General features: G+C 50.3%; 3 protein-coding genes across 10 annotated transcripts in view; 1 reads left to right on the top strand and 2 right to left on the bottom strand.

Annotated features, from left to right (window-relative positions):
* RACGAP1 (Rac GTPase activating protein 1) overlaps positions 1 to 4,716 on the top strand; it is a 30,542-nt gene extending 25,826 nt beyond the window's left edge. For all 7 annotated transcript variants that reach the window (XM_043884899.1, XM_043884869.1, XM_043884873.1 and 4 more), the window contains exons 12-17: positions 28 to 226; positions 1,529 to 1,634; positions 1,831 to 1,963; positions 2,072 to 2,207; positions 3,160 to 3,268; positions 3,585 to 4,716. In XM_043884899.1, the coding sequence (XP_043740834.1) occupies positions 28 to 226; positions 1,529 to 1,634; positions 1,831 to 1,963; positions 2,072 to 2,207; positions 3,160 to 3,268; positions 3,585 to 3,660 (759 nt within the window). In that variant the 3' untranslated portion in view covers positions 3,661 to 4,716. The remainder of the gene's footprint in view (positions 1 to 27; positions 227 to 1,528; positions 1,635 to 1,830; positions 1,964 to 2,071; positions 2,208 to 3,159; positions 3,269 to 3,584) is intronic.
* Positions 1 to 24,477, bottom strand: part of LOC122682197 (tubulin alpha-1C chain-like) — a 1,110,822-nt gene that overhangs the window by 448,796 nt on the left and 637,549 nt on the right. The window lies entirely within an intron of this gene.
* On the bottom strand, positions 14,639 to 17,548 carry AQP6 (aquaporin 6). 2 transcript variants are annotated; one of them, XM_043885157.1, is made up of 4 exons: positions 17,063 to 17,548; positions 16,091 to 16,249; positions 15,753 to 15,833; positions 14,639 to 15,081 (listed from the first exon to the last, which is right to left on the bottom strand). In XM_043885157.1, the coding sequence occupies exons 1-4, from the start codon at positions 17,453 to 17,455 to the stop codon at positions 14,869 to 14,871; spliced, it is 846 nt and encodes a 281-aa protein (XP_043741092.1). In that variant the 5' UTR covers positions 17,456 to 17,548; the 3' UTR covers positions 14,639 to 14,868. The 2 variants fall into 2 exon arrangements, with proteins under 2 accessions (XP_043741092.1, XP_043741097.1); XM_043885162.1 differs by having other exon boundaries at positions 15,025 to 15,194.

The following is a 24,477-nucleotide window of genomic DNA, read 5'->3' on the forward strand; positions in this document are numbered from 1 at the left end:
TAACTGAAAGTGTCATCTTGATAACAGACAGGCCTGTATCGGATCTCAGGCTGTGACCGGACAGTAAAAGAGCTGAAAGAGAAGTTCCTCAGAGTGAAAACTGTACCCCTCCTCAGCAAAGTGGATGACATCCATGCTATCTGTAGCCTCCTGAAAGACTTCCTTCGAAACCTCAAAGAACCCCTTCTGACCTTTCGGCTAAACAAGACCTTTATGGATGCAGCAGGTGGGCCAGATCTTAATACTTAAATGTGAGTCCCATGGGGGCAGGAGTTTCTGACTCTTCTGTTTCCTGTTTTGTCCCTTGCCTGGTACAGTGCCTGAAGCACAGTAGATGCCTCAGATACTTTGATGGATGAATAACTATTCCATGTTCCCTGTGCTCTTCCTGTCTGAACTGTATAGGATCCCTAACAGGTTTTTTTTGTTGTACTTTCTGTTGTTTTTTTGGTCAAGTTTTAGGTTGTCCTTTTAAACTTGAGCCTTCCTTGATTTCTTTACCTCACGTCCTACGTTTAATCCATTGGCACATCTCATCAGCAGAAGCTTTGTAAATATATCTTAAATTTGGTCAATTCCTACTGCTGTCTTGACCTCTCTTACCCTGGAGTGCTGTAAGACCCTACTGGTTTTCCTATTTCTACTCTTGCCCTCTACAGTATAACCTTCACACAGTAGCTAGAGGGGTCCTTTCAGAATTTAAATTGGATGATATCCCTCCTTTCTTCAGTATCTCCCATAAGCCTCTCATAAGTCTCAGAATAAAATCCACAGTCCTTAACAGGCCCCAAAGACCCCACATGATTTGGCCCTGGTTATGTCTCCAATATTATTTCCATCAACATGCCTGCCTTCTTTCTTTTCCAGTTACACTGAAATTCTTGCAATTCCTAGACCATAACCGAGCTTACTCCCAACTCGATTAGAGGCCATCATACTTGTTGTCTCAACCTGGAGTGATAGTTGCAGGATTTGCTCCTTTGTTTCTTTCAGGTTTCTTGTTGGATAGCTTGTCCATAGAAACACCTGACCAGCTGGTCAGAAAGAACATCTCCCATTACTTTCTAGTTTCTTGCCTGCCTTATTATTATATGTATCACTGCCTGATAGGTATTTGCTTTCTGAGTGACTCCTCCAGGAGCATGGGGCAAGGGCTTTTGTTTGGTTCTGCTTGATGCTGCGCACTTAGAACAGTGCCTGGCACCTGGTAGGCTCTTAACATGTTTTGTGAACGAGTACCTTCTTAATAGTTGTAAACTGCAGTTATACGTCTGCCTGCCTGGAAACATGAGTTTCCAGCTGCTCTCCCTAACTGCAAGAGCTGTTTTTTTTTAAAGTTCTGATTTCTAATATTGAGCTGTTGGCCAGTATCCTACTTGTTAATGAAACTAGAGACTGATGCAGTCATGAACCTAATCAGAAGTTTCAGAAGCTTACTGTATAGATGAGACTTTGTGGTCGATAGCTTGAAAACCTCTTGTCAAGGGAAAGAATTCTAGGCCTCTTGGTGCTTTCTTTTCATTTACAGAAATCACAGATGAGGACAACAGCATAGCAGCCATGTACCAGGCTGTTGGTGAGCTGCCCCAGGCCAACAGAGACACATTAGCTTTCCTCATGATTCACTTGCAGAGGTGAGTAGAGCAGAGATTTGTCTCTGTGAGTCTGGAGAGTTTGCTACATGGAAGAGAATGGGGGTTGGATGTTAGGGAAGAACGTGAAGGGTGAATTATTTTCTGTAGATCTTATATTTTGGTCTACTTTTTTTTTTTTTTTGGTCTACTTTTAAGCAGAAGGACAAGTCTTCTAACCTAATGCTCTTTTACATAGAGTGGCTCAGAGCCCAAACACTAAAATGGATGTTGCCAATCTGGCTAAAGTTTTTGGCCCTACAATAGTTGCCCATGCTGTACCCAATCCAGATCCAGTGACAATGTTACAGGACACCAAGCGTCAGCCCAAGGTAAGTGGGCATGTTACGTTGTATGAACTCATACAACAAAACAGGACAGATTGATGAGAGGTAAGGCCTGAGCGTTGATAGTTTGCTAACATGTTGGGTGGCTTTTAGGTGGTAGAGCGCCTGCTTTCACTACCGCTGGAATACTGGAGTCAGTTCATGATGGTAGAACAAGAAAACATTGACCCCATGCATGTCATTGAAAACTCAAATGCCTTCTCAACACCACAGACCCCAGATGTTAAAGGTAAGGCCTAAGTCGTGCTTCTTAAAGGGCCTGACTCCCTCTCTGGTTTTTGGCTGGGTGCCCTCTCCTTCCCTTTGCTAGAGCCATTTGAAATACATATTCTTTAGTAAAATTAAAATATTTTTGAGAATTCTAACATTAAAGAAAAAGCTATACAGTTCTACCATCCTAACTTTTTTTCACTTTTCCATGTTCTCCTTTCTTTACCCATATGGATATTTTAAATAAATATAGATATAATAATTTAGATATAATTAGTTCTTATTTCATTTAGCATTTTGTGAGAACTTTCTCTGTTACTGTATGATCTTATTTATCATTTTTATGGTTGTAAACTAATTTATTTAAATATGCTATATTTGGTACTGATTTTATTTTTCAGTTTTTCATAATTACATATACTGATGCCATCAACATATGTATATGCCTTTTTATTTTTCCTAATGGTAAATTCCTTGGAGTGGGAATTACTGAATTGAAATAAAGGTTTTAAACATTTCTGTTTCTTGGTAGGCTTTACCAACTTGATTTCTTAAAGGCTTTTGCCAATTTGTATTGCCACCAAAAGTATATGAGACTGGTTTCATTCCAACTTCACTGGCATTGGAGACCTGTTCTTTTATTATTACAAGTTGCTTTTTAAGGAAGTATATTATTTTTTCTAGTACAGGAACAATCAAATAGATGCTAGATTTGTGAAGTTTGGAGTTTGAGAATGGCTTAAATCAGAAAATGAATGTTAGCTACTCATTGAGCATCGCTTGCATAGTTCAAAAAAATATACTGGTGTGCTATAAAATGATGACAAAAATGACCCCCGGGACTTTGCTAGGTCTCCGGACTTAGCTCTTAAGTGTCTCACAGGATCTGTAGCTTAATACTAGTTGCCTTACGAGAATGCTTTCTTCCCCGCCCCGCCTCCTTTAAAAATACGTCTTACCTTTGATTGAAGTGAGTTTACTGGGGCCTGTGACGACTCCTGAGCATCAGCTCCTCAAGACTCCTTCATCCAGCTCCCTGTCGCAGAGAGTCCGCTCCACCCTCACCAAGAACACTCCCAGGTATGTAGAATTGGTTGGCTCAGGAAATAGGAAATGGTCACTTCCTTGGACATCTTCCCCATCATGCTGAAGCTTATTGAAAGAAAAATTGAATTAGATCTTAGCTAGCAGCTCAACATTAAAAGCTGTAAGGATACCCTTTTTGAAAGGGTCTGAAGGTCTTTAGTACTTCCCTCCCTCATCTCAGGTGATAGAGAGCGGCCTACAGAGTAGTCGTGGAGGGTTTCCTACTTTAGGTGATTGTCAAGTAATGTTATAGTTGTTTATTTATCATTTTTTATAGAGTACTTTTCCAGTTCATTTTCTTTTTCTTTAGATTTGGGAGCAAAAGCAAGTCTGCCACCAACCTAGGACGACAAGGCAACTTTTTTGCTTCTCCAATGCTCAAGTGAAGTCGTGTCTCCTGTTACTTGACAGCATTTATTGACTGTGAGGAAGAGCGCACCTGTACTCTACTCTGCAGCCTCATTACTACTTTTAGCATTCTCCAGGCTTTTAATCAAGTTTAATTGTGCATGGGGGTTTTATGAAAACTATATATATCTCCTTCTCTTTCTCCTCAAGTAATGTAATATCAACACCTTGTGCTGTCTTTGGGAGCTCTTAGATGGGAGATCTTTACAGGGGTATGAAATTCATTGTGATTCTTTTGCAGGCTGGGAGGTACATCCCTTTGGCTTAAAGCCAAACTCCCTCATGTAATGACATTTCTCTGGTGTAATTTCCATGAGACTAGTGGTAGAAGCCCCTGCCTCTTTGATAAGAATGACTTGTCTTGGGGTGGGAAATGGGGGAGCAGCGTAAAGAAAGGTTTGGGCAGAGAATTTAGGATGGCTCCTTTGAGAACTTGGAAATTCCCCTTCCCCTGTTAGGAGGTGAGCTGTAACAATGGAGCCTTCATAGAACTGGGATATGGGGAGTACTGAACTAGTAATGGGAGTGTGCTTGGCTTTAATTTGGTTTGATTAGGTTTAATAGTGTTAAGTGGCACAACCTTGTAAAAGTTATACTACAATTTATATTTATTTCTAATGGGCCTCCGATGGGACATTGGGTTTGGTTGGGGTCAAAGCCAGTTTATTCTTAAGTTGAATTCATTCTGATGCTTAACACCCCCCCACCCCCTTGTCCATTGGAGCTCTCCTTCTAAAGGTCAGTGTACCGTCTGTTTAACACCCAACTAACAAGAGTAGGCTGTAAGGGAAGATTGTCAATATTTTGAGTGGCAAGAAAAGCCACAGTCATTTTGTCTTTGCACTTTGGATGCTGAAATCTTCCTATGGAGCATAGCCACATCTAGATAAATAGGAGCTTTTTCTTCTATTAAAATTATTTACAAAGCCTATCAAAATGCTTCCTTCTATAGAATGTTTCTGACCCATAGTGGCCTGTAAAACATATATTTGGAATAATATTTGGAAAAAAGTAAATAGTTTTTTCAAAATGAATGTGAGATTGATTTTCTTGTCTGGAAGATAACCTTCAATGCCTATTTAAAGAAAATATATTTCCCCGAAAGTGTCCTAAGTCTATCATTCATTTCTCCCCTCCCCCCTCACCACCTCCCAGCTTCACCATCACCAGGAGTTTGTTTCTGTTTCAGTCTCTTTCTTTTTTTTTTTTTTTCCAGGCAGAGGATTTCATGATATCAATCCAAACATCACACTATTTAATTCCCCAATAAAACATTGGAATTTTTTTTTTTTTTTCCAGGCAGAGGATTTCATGATATCAATCCAAACATCACACTATTTAATTCCCCAATAAAACATTGGAATTTTTTTTTTTGGTTTTTTTTTTTTTGTTTCAGTCTCTTTCATCGTCCAAACTGAAGTCCTGGGTTTGTCCTGACTCTTAACCCCTTGTTTGAAGAAACTACTTTAAACAAAAACCAAACTTTCTAAACAAGTCTTTAAGGACCAGAATGGTGCAGGGAAAAGAAAGAAAAACCCAAATGACTGTCTGGCTGACTGCCTGGAACACCCATCACTGCTGGAAGTGCCTCTGGAGTGAGCTGGGATGATTAAGGGAGGGCACCTGCCCTTGGAACTCTGAAGCTGGTGAACAGAATGTATCTGAAATTGAACGTAAACAGTTGCAGGCTTAATATGTAACCGTGGAGAGAGGAGGCAACCTACTGGCTTTTTTCCCAGGAGGTGGTAGCTGTCGCAGCAGGGCCCATCTGCCTCAGCAAATTGACAGAGGATGGGTCCCCTCTCCCCTTTCCCCCTTTACACACACACACACACACACGTGTGCCTTTTAGGATTTTTTTTTTTAAACTTTATCCTAAATGCTGTCTCCTTTCTTATTTCTCTGCAAGCTTAGTGTTGGCCTGTCTCCATATTTGCTGTTCTGTAGTATCTCCCCAGGTACATTTTAAGTCACTAATGTGGAGGAAGCAAATGGATTGTATAATGTGAGTGAAGGCAAAAGAAGACCCTATGCAGGAACTGATGGCCCATTAACGAAAAAGGAAATGGTCCTGTGTGTCAAATGTTGGCAGCCAGTTGCTTGGTTTCTGGGCTAGGCCAAGAGACCTTAGCCATGAAAATAATTCTGATATTAGCAGAGGGAAATATGCACCAACCTTCAACTTCTTTAACAGTGCTTCATGTGGAACAGCTTGACTTTTGAGGGCTTTCTTAATTAAATTGAACTCCCTTGATGTGAGATCTATGGCAGGGGCTTGGGAATAGGTGTCACCCCCACCTCCTGCTCCTAACCCTTTCTGACGTTGCCTCTTACTCTGTATTTATGCAGTTTGGCTTTATTAGCCCACTTGCTAATAGCCAGAATATTTACATCTTTAAATCCATTCATCTCCATCCATCTGTGTAAGGCTCCTGAGTTTGATGTTTATTTAACTGGGCAAGCATTACATGTTCGATTTAGGAGCAACAGTTGGTGTTTATTACTGGATATTTAATGATTTTTTTCCTTCCTTAAGAAGGTGAGTTCTTTGCTTGCAGAAATAGAGGGCAAGAAGGCATCTTGAGTTTCCATCAGAAGACTGTAGGATGCCCAGTTGAGTTAACTGTGGGAAAACAGTCATTTTTGGCTATGAACTGACCCTGTGGCATTGAAAGGGATCTTGAGTTCCTAAATTCGTGCTTCAGTTGCCGAGTGGCACAGAGTGACGAGGAGCGCTGTGGAGTGCTGAGAGCAGAGATCCCAGGCTTGCTGTTTTTGGTTATAGTAGGGCCTCTGCCCACCTCAGCCTTCGGATAGGTAGACACATCCAGTATGTGGTTTCCTATTGGGAAGTGTTGGGGCGACCCAGGGCTGTGCCTGGAATACTGAGCAGTCTGCTTGATCATGTGTCACCTTTTCTTAGATTCTCGGCAGGGGTGGGGAAAGAGCTGCTGTGGTGTCCAGACCTGAGAAGCAAGGGTGGCAGGTGCAGAGTTCAAGTTCGGGCAGCTCACACAGTAGGTTCTTGATCCGTGTGCTTTAATGATAATCTCGGTCGTGACTCAAGCTTCAGCCACTGGTGCGAAAAGCTTTTAAGCCTGCAGAGCCAGGGCATGTTAGTCATTGTGCTGTTAGTATAAACAGGGTTTGGAGAGTGGCCACTTCACCTAAGAATTTAGTAATTAAAAAATAAAATCTCCCTGTAGCTGGTATATTTTGTAAATAAGTGAAAGGCCCCAGACCAAGAGGTCCTTAACTTGGGTGATTAGTGAGATTCTTATTTTCGGAGTCTATATTTGTTGATGGTTTCTATTCACGAAGTCAGGCTGAAGACAGCTTGACGTCACCAGGAATAACCTTGCAGTGTGTGGGAGCCTTGTCCTCTGCAGTCGTGTGGGATGGGAAAGGAGGCCACTTTTCAGGGACACAGAGTTGGAAGCAGGAATCTTCCCTTTTGTATACCTTCTCTCTCTGTAACTCTTGCCAGCCTTCATTTAGTCTCACTGTTTTTATACAGCATTACACTTTCATCTCACACAGTTGGACACCATATGTGTGTTGGGCTTAGACACATGTAAATGGATGTTTAGACTTCTAATAAAGCACTTGCCAGTTAATATCTTCTCTGGTCATCAATGAAGATGGAATTAAGAACTGATTCTCCACAAAGCCTCTAGGAAATGTAATGTGGTGACTTACAATATACAGGGTGCTTCCATTTAACATATTTGACCCCACCACACCCATGTGTGGTGGTGGAATAGGTGGTGTGATCCCAATTGATGACAAACTCAGTGAAGTAATTTGACGCAAATTCTCATAAATTGTAGTTTAGCTGGGATTAGAACCTGGAGATTACAGCTCCTGCTCTGGAGGTTAGCTGTGGTGTTTGCTACTTCAGACTTCCTTAGCATCATGGTGCCTATAATATATTTTTAAGTATGTAAATAATTTGACTCAGGGCTGGCTGTATGTGGACATGCCTATACCCTCTCGACAGATGACCCAGAAAGAGCAGGAAGACCCAGACCACTGAGAAAAGCATTGGGACTGGAGAATATTCCTTAATGTTGGGTTGTTGGGTAGGTTGGAGGACCTGGGCTTGGTGGTCTGGTGCTGTCTTCTGTGTGGAAAGAGAGGATGGGCTGGTGGAGGATGAGCTTAAGGTTGTCCTGGTGGGAGTCTGTTCCCAGGCCACCCATGTGCATCTTGTGTGTTCCGAAGCTCAGAGCTAAGATCAGGCAAGTCTCTGAGCCAAAGCCATCAGCCTGCTTCTAGAGACGAGTCAGCGGATTAGCTTATTGGCTTTCCCCTGAGTGGCATTAGCTCTCACCCCGTCTCATGTTCACCATCTGGCTTTGAGTAAGAAGTCTTCAAGTGATCTCTCTTCAGCAGCCAGCTCTGTGCCAGGGCTTTCTGAGGGCTGTTCAGCTTTCTCCCTCATCACCCCCAGAGCCCGGGGCTCTTGGAAAAGAAGAAGCCCATTCGTTGTGTTCACACAAATGCACACCTGGGATCCAAAGAATACTTGAGACTTGAGAGGGAAAAAAATAAGGCCAAAGGAGAATGAGTGCCTGGTTAGTGGCCTTAAAGTCTTGTCAAAACTAACAAGTGGAGGGACTTCCCTGGTGGTCCAGTGGTTAAGCCTTCATTCTCCCAATGCAGAGGGGCGTGGGTTTGATTCCCAGTCAGGGAACTAAGAGCCCATAGGCCACAGGGCCAACTAAGCCCGCAAGTCACCACTAAGACCCAATGCAGCCAAATGTTAAAAACAAAACAAAAAACCTAATAAGTGGCTCTGTCCTTAGGTGAGTTTTAAAAATGGAGTTCTTGCTACCTGTGAGAAAAGCTCTTTCTGCCTGTGAGATGATACCGTTTGTCCAGATTTTAGTAGAGCGAGCCCTACAAAGGGGCTGGGATTTTTCTTCCACATTGGAAAGCAAAGCCTGGGGGTGGAGGTGCTTAACTGAACCACCTCCCCTCTTCCCAGGGAGCTGGCTGCTCTCCTCCTAGGTTAATATACATCGACTGGGGCTAAATGCTTGATGCTTCTGGACAGAGTCCAGCCCCTCAGCAGAGCAGCCACACTGTGGAGATACAGCTGCTAGCATTAAAGGGCTAAGCCCTTTCCAGCTGCTTTGCTTTAACGGGAACTGCCTGCAGTCGGCAGCTTAATGGCGCCGTCTTAGCCCGCTTCAGAGGAAATGACTAATCTCGGCGTCTTCTCAGGGCCCTGGTCTGGAGGCTCGGGGGCAGGTAGCCCTGTAGGGTGGGAAGTGGTTGGATAATTGGTGTCGGAGTGCTAGGTGATGATCTCCTCAAAAATGGCAGTCCTGGCTTTGACAGGGTTTGTGTTTTGTTTTGCATCTGTGAAAAAAGTGGGGTTCTCTTCAGTGAACTCCCTGGTGCTGAAGGAGAAGAGATGCTCACTGCGAGGGGCAGCCTGGGCATTTGAAAGCTGGAATAGCAACAGATGCACGGAGGAGTTGAGTGCATACGAGGGCAGTGAGTGTTATCTAAGGAAGAAGACTTGAGCCCTGCGATGCAGTCCCACTTGGGCCTTCCATTCCCAAATCTCAGTTAAGGAGCCAAGACTTGACGGAGAAATGATCATTTCCTTGACTGTAAAATGCACTTAAAAATACAATTTAATGAGAATTAGGTTCTCATAATCAGTGGTATATAACAGTGCTTTTCTTCAGTGACTTGTACAGTAGCAGTGCATCTTATCATCCAGATTGTTTGGCTTGGAAATATTAGCTGTTCATGAGAGGTAGGCTGTTGGCTAGCCCCAACGTGGAGGCAAGGGAACGTTCTACTTAGCTGTGATCAGAGAGAGGTTAAAACGAGGAGTTTCCCCAGGTCTGAGGGCAGTTGCAGTGTAGGAAAAACAAGGCTTAGCCCCAGGACAACTGGTATGAAGAAGCAGACAAGAAATATGTAGAAGAGAATCAAAATCTGCCCCAGTCATGACCCCCAGAACCCTTACATGTGACCCCTGAGTTGGAGAAGAGGAAAAGAAGGCATTGTGGATCAATGAGGCTCTGGCCATGATATAACAACACGTCCTGATAGAGTTCTGAAATCACAGTACAGCATTGAAACATCCAAGGTTCTTTACACGGAGGTGTTAGATAATCTGTGCAATCCTTTGTCCAGTTGGCTCACCAAATCTAGAATGCCAGAGGTCTTTCCTCCTTGCGGAAGTGGGGCTTCCTTGGTGGCTCAGACGGTGAAGATCCACCTGCAATGCAGGAGATTTGGGGTTGATCCCTGGGAACATTCCCTGGAGAAGGACATGGCAGCCCACTCCAGTATTCTTGCCTGGAGAATCCCATGGACAGAGGAGCCTGGTTGTAAAGAGTTTGACGTGACTGAGCGACTAACACTTTCACTTTCCTTGCTGGAAACTGGAAGGCCATGTTATGGGCACCGACAAAAAAAGGGGACAGATGGTCAAGTTAAGGAACCTGTTGCCTGGAGATGAGACTAAAAATATAATTTTGCTTAAGAAAGTCTTCTTGCTTGGGTAGAGAGAGGTGTTCCCAAAACTATGAAGAGATGTGTTCAGTGCCAGGACGGAGGTGGGTGCAGAGTGCTGTGGAACTTTAGAGGAGGGAGGAGCTGGAAGCTTCAGAGCACCCGGAGCTGATGACTTGAAAGCTGGGTCTCAGGATGAACCTGGCAGCTCAAGAGGCCTGGAAGCATCAACAGGGCTGGGGAAGGACCTCTGGGTTGGTGCTCTGTAACTGGTCACTGTCCTGGACTGCTGTCCTGTTTTCTCTTCTGACCCGGGGCTGGGCCCCGGCCTGCCTGAGCCTTGTTCCATCTGTCCGCGGGGGTGCAGGGGAGTTGTTGGTCTCTGTCTCTGGCGTCTTCCACCCCCAGCTCCGGCAGAAACTGACTCTTTATCTGACTTAATCAGAGCTCTGAAAAATTTCCATTCCCTGCTTTTCTGCCCTTTAACTGCAGCCTATTAATTAGTGCCTTTGGGCTCCCCAGTCTCATAACCCCCCTTCACTATCCATGCCTCCCCTCTTCAGCTTTTGCTAAATATGTGACTGCTCCTCAGTGTAGCTGCTCCCCCCTGAGAAGTGATTACAGAGCTTAGCTCTGCAGACCCCCTGCCCCAGCTGCCCGAGTGGTGACCTCTTGGCCGGAAGCTTCCTCTTGATTAGCCCTAACCTCTCCCCTCCCTCCGTCCCTCCGCGTCCTCCCCCTGACATTCCAGGGGCCTGGCGTTGGCTGTCGGTTAACACCTCTCTTGCTGGGAGCTCTCTTCCTGTTCCAGGTCCTGGAGAACTGCGCTGTGAGCCCAGAGGGGCTGAGCTGATCACCTCTCCTGACCCAGCAGTCTCCCATCAAAACCCCAATTAGCTTGTTCCAGATCACTTGACCTCATTATAGATTAAAGATCATAGATTTTGATCTATGCTGCCTCTTAAACCTTCAACTCTGTTAGCTGCTTCCCTTTTGTTTACTTTCATCTGAGATTCCAGGTGCTCAAAGCCCTGCTCTTTTCACCGCTTTATATCCACCCAGCCTCCTTTGCTTCATTGAATCTCCCCCAAACCGCAGTCCCTCCAAATGCTTCACCACTGTGTTCTGAGGTAGGCCTTACTTCTCTTTCTTAGGTTTGATTTTTGACTCCTCTTCTGGGATCCTCCTCACTGCCTCCCCATTGTCCCCCAACACACACACACACACACACACTCCCTCTCTGTCTCCACACAGATTCCCTCACTGTCTCCTTTATTCAAGCTCAGCCTTGTGTATGGGAAGGAAGTGATCCCTTCTTTAGTAATAGCCTGGTCATGTTAAAAACTGCAGGAGAAACAGCTGAACTTTTCGGCAGAGAGCATGGCAGTCTACCTCGATGATGCTGAAAACCACCACTGAATGAGCTATGTGTGTCAGGCCCTGTTGGGTTCTTCCAGCCCCTTAGGAACAGACCCTGTTTTCCAAATGAGGAAACTAAGGCTCAGGATCCTGAAGTAACTTGCCAGATTCCATGCAGCTGAGCCCGCGTTTAAACTTTCAACCCTTTCAACCCCTATTCTATCTTTATATGGTCTTTACTATTTAAGAAACAAAAACAAAAATCTTGATGCACAGAATCCTTTAGGTCCAAGTGTTTTTCTTTGGAAAGTGGACGTCTCTGGATAGTTGTCTTGTTCCTCTCCTCTCAGTCCCAGGAGCTCCCTCTGTGGAGCCCCCCCACTGTGCAGCGTGGTCCCAGATTAGACCTGTGTCCTCTTTAAACCCAGGGGAGGCGATGGGGGTGGGGAATGGAGAGGGGCTGTCTGCCAGCCAGTGGGGATGCGACAGCCTAGGCTCTGCGCTGGCATCATCTGCTCCTGCTAAGACAATCATCAACATAAAAGGCTAATTGTATTAATCACCAAGGCACCCGTCCCAGGCCCCCCTCCCTTTCGGGAGAATTATGAATTGCAATTGCAGATGGCTCCGCTGATTGAAGGCAGCACTCAGCAGGGAGAAGGGCCAGATCAGATTACACACCATTAATTAAAAACTTCCCCTGACAAAAGGGAGGAAGGGAGTGCACACCAAGGGTCTGCATGGTTGGGTCTCTGTCCTCCCCAAGCCCCCACCCCCCCATCCAGGCTCCGGTTGTGCCTGTGAAGCCAAGACCCTGGCTGGAGCCACTGAAATTTGGCTCCCCAAAGGCCAGCCCTTCCCACATCCGAGCAGATGGCCGGCTGTCCTATTAAAGGGCTCCAGAGAAGGAGAAGCTAACCTTTGGTTACTCATTCCTGTGTCTAACTTTGGATGCTCTTCAGATTCTAACCTAATTCCTCACTTCTCATGAAGCTTGTCTCTTGCTCTAGTCTATTCTGACAGAGCACACAGCTTTATAGAACTATTTGAGAAAATAGCCCCCAGCTTTCTCTTCGGGCAATCGCCCTTGTCCTCTTGGCCAGGAAGTTCCTGGGACAGAGGTTCCATGCTCTGCTCTAGGGTAGGGGCAGGAGCCTGTGCACCCTCTCCCCAGCTCCCCCAGCCTTCCAGTATAGGCTTCTCAGCTGCTGTCTTCTTGGCTTATTTGGAGCAGTGACTCCCGAGTTCTCTTGATCAATTACCACCTCCCCTCCCTCCCCAGCCGCCCAGCCTCAGTCATTCATTCATCAAACTTTTATTGAGCACCCACTGCGTGCTTGGCTCTCAGGGATGTGGAGATAATTTGTCTAGGAGCTTAAGAGCTTGCTGCAGGAGCTCCACCCCCCTGCCCTCTTCAACCTTCTAGTTCCTGCTTCCTTCCTTTCTTTGGCTGCTGCTTGTATAAGCCCCCCTGGAGCTCTGTCTTGGAAAATTCTAAGCTGGGAGCTGTGGAGACCTTGGGGGGGCTGTGGTACTGAGCTGGGTGACCTTTAGCAAGTCAGTCGCACACATGCGCGCGTGCACACGCGCACACACACACACACACATGCATGCCCAGCTGTCCCTGCTTATAAAGGGCACAGGAGGCCCTGGGCTCTGAGAGATTGTGAAGATGAATGAGTGGGGCCCAGCTTGGAGATATGTGAGTGGTTCTCTGCACTGACCGTATTACAGAACAGAGCTGCTGTGGCCACTAGCTCTTAGGACTCAGCCACTGCATTGTCACAGAATGGGCTCTGTGGCCCTGTCCTTGGGAGACTGGCAGCCCCTCCCCTATCTCTAGTCCCTTTAGAGACATCATGGGAAAGGACCTATGTTTTTCCTGCTTTTGACTGCTGTAGTGCAGGGTACCATAGTGATGGGCGCCATAGAGATGAGAAAAATTGACTTTTCCTGGCTTGTCTCTTCATTCCAGGGTCCCTCCCCAACCTGACTCCTGTTCCCCCCTCACCCTCTCCACACACACTCACAAAGCTCCCAGGTCAGTAGGTCCAGGAGAGAAGAAGGCAGGGCCTTGGGTAAAGCAGAGCAGATGAAATGAGAAAAGCCTACTCACTTTTCCCTCCCTCTCAGTCATCCCTCTCCTTCCTCCCGTTATCCACAGCAGTTGTATTCAAACCCAATAATTACAGTAACAGCAACAATAATCACCATTTATTGGATTTGTTTTTCTATTCTATCATTTTAACTTGCAAAAACATTTTCCAACCTCTTGTTTAACATCAATCTTGGGGGGAGATTTTACAGCCCATTTTACAGCTGAGGAAGCTGAGATCCAGACAGGATCCCAGGTCATAGGCAGAGTAGATTTATAGCAGCTTGTAAATATTAACAAACTAGGTGAGCCTCTGGTAGTCCTTCAGAGGCACTGAATTGCAAATGTTGGTTTCCTGGGTTATTCCTGACTTCCCACCATCCTTGGGGCATATTCAACAGCTTATGGGAGATCCCGGCAGAGCTGAGATATGTCTGGAGATGGCTTCTTCAGGCCTAGGTCACGGACTCAGTGCTGCAACGGGACCTTTCCCCCTCAGGATTGCTTCTGTGGATACGGCTGGAGTGGAAGGCAGGAGAACACCTGGGGAGAAAGGCCTGTCTGGGCTGAACCTCCCACGCCTGTATCCTGCCCCTCCACTAGCTGGAGAAAAGGTTTCTCTCTGTGCCAGCTCTTCCCAAGGGAGGGGCCCTCTGCTGATTCCTCATTTGGAGGAGTAAGGAATGAAGATCTATTGGGAGGGGACAATCTGGCCTCAGGAAGCCCCCAGTCTGAGGGGGAGCCACATCCCCCATCCACATCCAAGGGCAGAGACATCCCTCCTTGGAGCTCAGAGGCTGGCCTAAGACCAGATTCTTCTGGGAAGTCTGGATCCTCCTTCCAACAGTGGGGTGAGAAGTTAGGGTTCCCAGAGGTCCCCACAGCCTCTGAGCAGAGATCCTGTTTGGGCTCAGATTCCTTTTTCTCCAAGACATGGGGACCTGGAAGCCCAGGGTCCTGCCTGGGGTCCAGACAGGTGAGAGGGAGAATGGTGATGAATTCCCCTGCCTCCCTCTGCTCAGCCCCATTAAAAGTGATGGGAGAGGAGGAAAGACCAGATTTGCTTCCCAGGTTCCTTCTAGAAATGTAATGCTGGGGATCCTCCGCCCACCCTGTTAGGTCAAGGGGCCAAGCCTTCCCACCCCACCTCGCGAGCCCCCCATCTCCCCAGGAAAATCTGAAATCTAGTTATACAAAGCATGCTGTCCACTTTCAGGGCTCTTTTCAGAAGCTTGAGGTCAGAGGCCAAGCTCTATGCCACCTGACACACACTCTCCATCTCAGTGTCCTCTGAGTTGGACTGGGTTTCTTTTTTCTGGGGTTCCTCCCCTTCTGTTTTCTCCATTTCTGCACTGCCCGTGAGGATGGCCAGTCGCTGGGCCAGGGTCTTGGTGTCAGGGAACAGGATGAAGTTGTAGATCAGCGAAGCCAGGACGGCTCCCGTCAAGGGTCCCACCCAGAAGATCTGAGGAGGCAAAAGCAGATGCCCTGCTCGTGAGCTGTCAAGACCACAGGGCGTCTCTGGGATTCCGCCTGCTTTCCAGTGTTGACTTGGTCTCCTGGGAGCCCTGGAGCTTTCTACAAGGTGGCAAATTCGAGAAGCACAAGTCTTGTCCATTGCCCGAGCCCCCCCCCCGCCCCCAGGAACCCCAACCCTGAGTCTCTGCAGGTGAAGGGACCTCACCTCCCTGGGGCCGGGTCAGGCCCCCACCACCCCTGCCTCCCTCCTCTCACCTCCCCCGTTCCAGCCCAGAACCCTGGCTAGTGCTCCTCCTGTCCCTGCTGCTGTGTTTGTGTGTCTATTTCTGTTTGTCTTTTTCTCTATCCAAGTTTGGAAACTGGTCCAGCTGGAGGAAGTGAATAAGGAAGCAGCCAGGACTTGAGGCCTGGGCCAAGGCTGCCGCGCCGGCCCTGGCCCACTTCTCACCAGTCTACTGGGTGCCCCCAACTTCTTGAGGCGGGCAAGAAAGGATGCTGGCCCTGGTCTTCTGAGCTTAGGGAAACCTCCCCTGGGAGTGAAGATGCTCCGTGGCAGGGAGCCTTGTCTCCCCCAGTGTCTGGGGCCCCCCTGCTGGTGAAAGTCCCTATGGGCATTGGGGCCTCGCCCCTCCCCTGGCTGCCGGCAGAGGGTCTCACCCAGTGGACTTCAAACTTCCCCACGATGATGGCGGAACCAAAGGAGCGGGCTGGGTTCATGGAGCAGCCGGTGAAATAGAACTGGGAAGTGAGTGCAGGGCAGGGCGTGAGCAGCCTGAAGGCAGGCCTGGGAGAGGACAGTCCCCTTCACCCCCGCTCAAGCCCCAGCCCCAGACTGGGGCTCTGGGTCGCCCTACCCTGGGCCTGAGATGGGGCATAGCCTTGGTTCCAAGGCATGAGAAGTTTGGGGAGGGACACTTCCTGGCCCCCAGGGCCCCTGCCACCTCCCCAGGGAGGGGCCAGTGGGTACACAGGCAGGTGTCCCCTGTGCCCCTTACCCCGATGAGGTGGCCCACTGCCACCGAGGCTCCAATTGTGGCTGCGGGGGAGCCCGTGGTCTGACGGCTGTCGGTGGAGGCGAAAACGCAGAGCACGAGCTGGAGGGTCAAGATGAGCTCTACCGCCACCGCCTGGCCGGTCGAGGCACTGCTCCGGACCTGTGCAGAGCGGGCGGGTCGGGGGTGGGTTACGCTGGAGCCAGCGGACTCTGCCCGGGGATGGTGAGCCCTGGGCCCTCGTTCCTCACGGTAAGGGGTGCGACACCTTGCCACCGTCAGCCCCAGGACTTAAGGAGCTAATGGGCTGGGGAGAGCGGTGCACTGGGGTTCAGGTAAGCCCTGAAGTGAGCCCACACGGACACTTACTCCCTGCGGGAGTGAGCAGCACCCCACCCACTCCATAGGGTGGTCGGGGCCACGGTCCAGGGGGAGGTGGGGGCCCAGGGCTGGTGGAGGAGAGAAGGCTGGAGAAGCTGTGTTGCACGATGCTCGCCCGTGGGCTGCCTGGGAGGGGCAGTGCGTAGGAGTGGAAGGTGGGGACTCGGGGACGTAGGTGGAACACCGGTGATTAGAGAAATCTGGGGAGGTGAGACAGACGCAGAGTGCTGGGGAGGAGGAACAGGAGGAAACGGGTGGGGGGTGGGGAGGGGGTGTGGACCGGGGAGGTGAAGTAGGTGCAGGGTCCCCCTGCTGCCCCCACACCTCTCCCCGGCTGCTCCAACCCTGAAGTGCCTGGTCCTCCTCCCACTCCTGGCCCTTACTGTGGCTTCTTCCCGTCCCCCCTTTCCCCACTGTTCCTCACACCACAGTCTCCTTCCTGCTCTGCCTGCACTAAGGCCATGGTCTTTCCCCAGAGTCCTACGTTCTCAGAGCAGGTGTGGAGCACGTGCTCTGCTATATCCCCTCTGCCCTGGCCTGGCCCTCCCCACTTACCACCTGTATATACCTGCGCCTCCCCCTCCCTGCACCTACCATATTGACCCCAAAGTTTTCTCGGATGTCCCCAGGCGTGACCCCGTAAAGCAGAGCAGCTCCCGCCGTGGCCCCTGCCAGCTGGGCAGCCACATAGGCCACAGCCCGGGGCAGGGAGATCTGGGAGCCCACGAGGAAGGCCAGCGTCACGGCAGGGTTGACGTGGGCCCCGCTGGCCTTCCAGGTGATCTGCACGATCACGGCCGTGGCCAGGTTGAAGGTGATGGCGATCTGCAGCACAGAGGGAAGCGCCAGGGGCCATCTCAGAGCCGAGCCCACGCCAAAGAACACGTACAGCGCTGTGGCCAGGAACTCGGCAAACAGAGCCTTGCTGATGGTCATCCAGAGCCGGCACACCAGCATCTTGGCCAAGCTGCACCGGCCTGACTCCATCGCGCCCAAGCCTTGGCGCCTTTGCTCCCAGGTCTATGTTCCTCTTCTGGTCTCTGCCTCCAGCTGCTCCAGCCCCAGCCTGCGGCTCCTTCACGGTGCTGCTGCTTCAAGGACCAGGCTGGCCAGACTGGCAGGGGGCAGGTTGACAGGGTTATGTGTGTCTGGGGGTGGGGTGGGAGGTGTGGGGGTGGCCACATGCCTGCCCCACCCTAAACTCACATGACAGCCAAGGAGGGGGGCTGTCCTTGGGCACTGAACCGGAATCCCCCAGGAGTTTTCCAAGCTGGACAGGCCTAAGTCTGCTGCTGGCCGACACCCAGTCTAGGGGCCGCAGGTGACTCTAGGACGCTCCCATCCATGATGTCAGCTTAGAACGAGATCACTCAGATCCCCAAGTCCAAGGCCTATGTCAGCGGGCCCTGTGCGCCCCCCGCCCCCAGGCTCCTAGTCTCCTGGCCCTCTTTGCCTGCAGACTTGGCCTCCAAATGGGCTCACACTATTCTGCACCCCATAAACCCAGATGTGAAGGAAGCTCTGTCCTCCATTTCTACCTAGAACACCACTCTCTGAAAGCTGATGTGAATGGGGTCAGCTTCACTGAGGACGTGTGCCTGCGGGGGTGCAGAGGGGCAGGTGGGGGGGGGGTTGTTCTACAGCTACTTGGTCACACCTGTGGCAGTGGGTACTTCTGCTGCCCACCAGTCTGGAGTTTCCACTGACTTCACCCTCTTCTGCCTCTTCACAGGGCAGCTTACCACTCTTGTGACTGTGCTGGCCCTAGTTTACCCACACCTAGGCTCTGCCCTTTAACCCCCAGCAATATACCAAGCTATTTTCTCCAACAGCAGTGTTTTGTCCCTAAGAAGAACCTGCCAAGCTGCTAAAATATTACACTCGTCACCTGTTACCCATATCAGAGTGCCCGGGCTGCGGCCGGAGCCGTGTGTCCCTGCCCAGTAAGTGTCCCCTGGTGTCCGCAGGCTCCCCAAATGTGACGTGTCTCACGATGAGATCCTCTTTTCTCCCCAGGCCCCCTGAATGCACTCCTTCTGTTGTCCCCAGCTCAGTTGGAGGCACCTGCGAAGCATCCTTGACCTCACCTTCCTGCCCCCATCCAGCCATGGCCTCAAGTCCTACTGATGCTGAATCCCAAGTATTTCCTGACACTGCCCTCTTCTTGCCACCCCTGCTGCCCTGCAGCCTCCAACCATTCTCTCTGTCGTCTCCCTTGCTCTGCTCCAATCAATTATCCACACTGCAGCCTGAGTGATCTTTCTAAAATGCAAATCTGATCCTGCTGCTCCCCGCTAAAATCCCTTCAAAGCCTCTGGTCGCCTCTGTGAGCTCCGTGCCTGGCCTCCACGGTCCTCTGGGACCCTGCTTCTCCTGCCTCACCTCTCCCCACTTCCTGCCTTGTCCTTTGCCCTCTGGCCTCACCAAATGGCCAGTGGTTCTAAAATACTTTATGCCGGTCTCCCCTTAGGGGATACTCTCTCCTCTCCCTGGAAAGCCCACCCCACATCCTTTGTTTGGGGGAGCCCTGATTGATTTCTGATGAAAACAGACGATCCATTGGAAAAGTCCCTGATGCTGGGAAAGATTGAGGGCAGAAGGAGAAGAGGGCATCAGGGGATGAGATAGCTGGACAGCATCACCGAAGCAATGAACATGAAATTGGGGCAACTCCGGGAGATGGTGAAGGACAGGGAGGCCTGGCATGCTGCAGTCCATGAGGTCGCAAAGAGTCAGACACGACTAGGCGACTGAACAACAACAACAACCTATTCCTAAGGCTCAGCATTGACATCACCTCCCCCTTTCCTGGGTGAGGACTCCTCACCACACCTGGCCATTTACACTACAGTCACCATGAGGTGTTGTCATGGTGTTAATGTATCGCCCCAGTGAGGCGGTGAGCCCCTTAGGGGGGAATGAACCAAGTTTTGTTCATCCCTGCATGTAACCTCTTGCATGGGGATTGGCTCAGTCCTGCAGTAGGTGCTCAATAAATATTTGCTGGATGAATGCATGAGTGAATAAGTTTCCTGACCTCCTGGAGGCAGGTGGCTTTCATGTCTGCTTCATTCCAGCCAGCTCGCCTTACAGCCTTATTATACCTGTCCTTACCTGGGACAGGCCTTCTGAAATCTTCAAGTGAAATATCCCAACTCTGACCACAGGCTCTGTCCATCCACCCTCCCCCACTTCAATTCCAGCTACATCCCTCCCCCCTCCCCTTTCTGTTCATCCCACCTCCTGACTTGACTCTACCCTGTCCAGCCAGATCCCCTGGCATCTCACCTTGCAGTGTCCTCTGTCCCAGCTCCCCATTCTCTGCACCCTGCCCTCCCTGCCCCCCACTGTTTCCCTCCATGCACATTCTCCTCCACACCCTTCTGCTCCCATCTGTGCTGCTGAGCACTGCTGGAGAAACTCGCCCAGCCATGAGACTGATGCCTTGACAAGCCCATGGTCTCTGGCCTCAGTAGGGGGTCTCAGTAATCCATACACCACACTGTCCCCAGGCAGCTCTCTCCCTATTCTTCTAAGCCCTACTTCAAATCTTCCCTACTCTCTTTGAGTACCCTACCTTGCTCTGGCTTTCTTCCAGCAGATCGATTTGCCTCTTGTCATACCTAGAAAGTGAAACCAGCTGGCAAGTCTTCGCATATCCTCCCCCGTCCCCTGCCCCTGCAGCTGCAAGCTCACCTGCAGCCCCCTATGCCCTTGCCAGCTTCCCTCTGGTCCTGAAGAAGAGGCAGCCCTTCTCCTGGGTTTGAGTCGGGGCCCCTCCTTGGGTTCCTGGCTCCCTTTGAGTGACTGGGGATCTCTCTTGGCCATTCCCAGCCTCATCTGTGATTTTCACTTCTCCCTCTTCCTGGCTGGCTCTTTGTAACGTGCCTGGGTAATCACCGAGTAGTGGAGACTCTGGGTTTGGAATGCCTTTCTTCTTTGGTTTTCTTTCAAGACTTTGCTCAAGTTCAATTCCTCTATGAAGCCTGCCCTAATTTCCCCCCTCCAGCAGAGTCAGGGCAAACTTCATAGAGAAGATGGGCTTGGGTAACTAGTGGCTACTTCTGGCTTTGACCTCCTTGGTGCTGCCACTGTTCCTGTGCAGACTCCCAGGCTTGCGTGGCATGAAGGAATCTTTCAAGAAACACTCAAGACTGAAGGAATGTGGCTGCGGGGACAGTGTGAGTGACATTAGTCCCCGGCACGGAGGGGTGGGGGGAATTCCCTGCCTCGGGGCTGTCCCAGCGAATTTCAAGGGCATCTTCCTCCTTTGCTCCCCTCAGACAGGGTCATAGAGGGCCTGAGGACAGACACTCCCCAGTCCCTGCATATTACCTGGCCTCAATTTCTGCACCTGTACACAGGCACCAAATAGCAGTAATGCCTGTCTACTGAGAACCTTTGAGAAGAAAGAGAAAGCATTTGAATACTGCCGTGTGCTCTGCATCCCTGACCAGTGTTTAACTGCTGTCACCTCAGCTTCGCCACTTTTAAAGTGGAGATGATGGGAATTCCCTGGTGGTTCAGTGGTTAGCATTCTGAGTTTTCACTGCCAGGGGCCAGGTTTCAGTCCCTGGTTGGGGAGCTAAGATCCTGCAAGCTGCGCCTCCGGGCCAAAAAAAAAGTGGAGATGTTAGTTCCCACCTCCCTAATATGTTGTTAGGAGTGAATGTGCCGATGCCTTGGAGAAAGTCAGAAAATGGTAATTATTAGGATTGTCACCTCCCTTCCCACTCCAGTGAGAGCTGTGAAGACCATGCTGGGTTAGAAATTGTCCAGGACAAACAGCACCTGAGGCGCCTGCTCTGGGTCCCGGGGTTGAGAGCCTTCAGTGGGTGGTGGCCCTGGTCTCCTGCTGACATGGAGCAGCGTCTCCTGGGATCCTGCCTGGCCTGGAACTTGGTCCTTCACCTGTCCAGGACAGGTGGACATCGGCCAGAACTTGCTGTAGCCAGCATGTCCCTGGACCTAGCCTTCCAGGGCCCTAGCGGCATGCTTTTGAGGTCACTCACGCTCCAAGAGTTTTTGTCAAGCCCCACACCTGGCTGTCTACAGCTGCCCGTCAGGTAGCTGTGAGCTCTCACTCTTCAGAGGCCTGTCTCTGGGCTCCCTAGACTGCCAGGGTAGGCATCTCCGCGTACGAGCAGGTGTGTGTGTGTGTGTGTGTGTGTGTGTATGTGCAACTCCACTTGGGGCAGCGTGAGTACTGACTAAGGTCCTATCCCAGGGCTGGGAAGGGATGGGGGAGCAAGAAGGAGAGAAAGGAGGAGGGGTGATGGGGAGATGATGAGAAGGAACAATAAGCATGACAGAAAGGGAAGGATTCAAGGTCATCTCCCTTGTATCCCCTCACCCACTGCACTAAAACCTGGAAAGAGGAAGCGGAGGCTCAGAGGGTGGCTAAGAGAGCCGACCCTCCCAGCAACCCCTCCTCTTGTCCATCCATCTAGACAGTCAACCCTGTGCCCATTCTCTGCCTTGACCCCTAGCCCTCCATCTCTCTCTCTTTTTTTTTTTAAATTTTTTAAATTAATTAATTAATTTATTTTTTCAGTGGGTTTTGTCATACATTGACACGAACCAGCAATAGATTTACACGTATTCCCCATCCCGATCCCCCCTCCCACCTCCCTCTCCACCCGATTCCTCTGGGTCTTCCCAGTGCACCAGGCCCGAGCACTTGTCTCATGCATCCCACCTGGGCTGGTGACCTGTTTCACCATAGATAATATACATGCTGTTCTTTCGCAACATCCCACCCTCATCTTCTCCCACAGAGTTCAAAAGTCTGTTCTGTACTTCTGTGTCTCTTTTTCTGTTTTGCATATAGGGTTGTCTTTACTATCTTTCTAAATTCCATATATATGTGTTAGTATGCTGTAATGTTCTTTATCTTTCTGGCTTACTTCACTCTGTATAATGGGCTCCAGTTTCATCCATCTCATTAGAACTGGTTCAAATGAATTCTTTTTAATGGCTGAGTAATATTCCATGGTGTATATGTACCACAGCTTCCTTATCCATTCATCTGCTGATGGGCATCTAGGTTGCTTCCATGTCCTGGCTATTATAAACAGTGCTGCGATGAACATTGGGGTGCACGTGTCTCTTTCAGATCCCTCCATCTCTCCATCATGTCACCATGTCCACCTGGGGAAACTGGCCATCCCTGGACACAGGGGGAGGGGAAAGGGAGGAAGCAGCCTACGGAGAAGGAAGGCTTGTCTGGGTTCTGTCTTCAGGTGGAGCAGAGGGTCAGAGGGGGTGACTGAGCATGTGTGTGCTGGGATAGGACACACACGTGTACCCCTCAGAGAACACGTGGAGCCAGGTACCAAAGTACCAGGGGTCCTGTGAGAAGGAATGGAGGACAGGCGATGTGGCTTCGCACACATGCGGAGCGAGAAGTCTACGCGGAGAAGACGCAGCCCGCTGGGTACAACCGGAGATCCGCGTAGAGCGGGGTTAGCGTGTGCTGGCCGGTGTGTGCGCAGGTCTCTGCCAGCCTTGGACTCGAGCTGCTCGGAGAGGATCCAACAGGAGGGGGCGCAGCGCCCTCTGCTGGCCAAACAGCCGGGCGCGTGGCACCTAGTCCGCGGACTCCCTCGGACGGGGTGCCCCGCCCATCCCTGAAGGTCTGTCCCTCATCGACCCACCATTCACCCCGTCCTGCTTCCCTTGGGGTCCGTCCGAGAAAGGAACCAAGTTGCTGGGCTGGATGGAGAGGCCAGGCTCTCAGTCACGACTGTACCTCACCTGAGCCGTGTGAAAGGGTGAGGTCTGATATACTGATCCACAGATTGGGGTTGAAAGAGCCGACCCTCTCCCAGTCACCCCTCCTCCTGTCCATTCATCTAGACAGCCAACACTGTCTATTCTCTGCCTTGACCCCTGATCCTCCTCCATCTCTCCATCCTATCACCGTGTCCACCTTCCTACCTGGTGAAACTGGCCACCCCTGGGCAAAGAGGAGGGGGTGAGTGGGGAAGGAATCCCCTCTCTTCTGTACCCACTCCCCGACAGTGGGGTGGGCTGGGGCGGGCTGGTCCAGAGGACCCAGACCTGGAAGACTTCTGCTGCCCTCTCGTCGGCGCTCTATCTGGCTGGAGCCCAGACCCGGGACTTGGGGGAAGAGGAGGCTCAGCAGCGGTGGATTCGGTGGACGAGGTCCCCCCCTGCTGGTCAGAGCTGGCACTTGCGCCGGGCTCTTGGATAGAGGCAGGGGTGGTGGCGGCTGTCGGGGGCGGATGTGCTCCTTCACTGTGGCTTCACACACACTGACATTTGATGTTAACTATAAAGCTGCCCGGCAGGCAGGACAGGGCAGGGCTGGCCGCAGCCCCCATTTACAGATATTAGACCCAAGACTTCCCTGATGGCTCAGACGGTAAAAGCGTCTGCCTATAATGCCGGAGACCGAGGTTCGATCCCTGAGTCGGGAAGATCCCCTGGAGAAGAAAATAGCACCCCACTCCAGTACTCTTGCCTGGAAAATCTCATGGACGGAGGAGCCTGATAGGCTACAGTCCATGGGGTTGCAAAGATTCAGATACAACTGAGTGACTTCACTTCACTTCTTCAGACCTAAGTTTGGGCTTCTCCAGTGGCTCAGCAGTAAAGAATCTGCCTGCAATGCAGGAGATGCAGGAGACGTGGGTTCAATCATCCCTGGGTGAGGAAGATCCCTTGGAGGAGGTCGTGGCAACCCATTCCAGTATTTTTGCCTGGAGAATCCCATGAACAGAGGAGCCTCTCGGGCTACAGTGCATGAGGTTGCCAAGAGTCAGACATAACTAAAGCAACTGAGCTCTCACACATCCACCACCCAAGTTTGGAGGAGGGCTGTAGCATTCCCTGCCCCGCCCCCCCACCCCCCCCCCACATCCCCTGGGACTGACCCTTGTCAGCCACTGTCAATAGCTTCTCCCATCCCTTTTCAGTCCATCTCCTGGCCTTCCTGGCCCCTTCTCTTCTGGAGCAAAACTGAAAACCACAAGGAGAGGTTCCCA

This window comes from Cervus elaphus, chromosome 3 (assembly GCF_910594005.1).
Source record: "Cervus elaphus chromosome 3, mCerEla1.1, whole genome shotgun sequence".
Taxonomy (NCBI): Eukaryota; Metazoa; Chordata; class Mammalia; order Artiodactyla; family Cervidae; genus Cervus; species Cervus elaphus.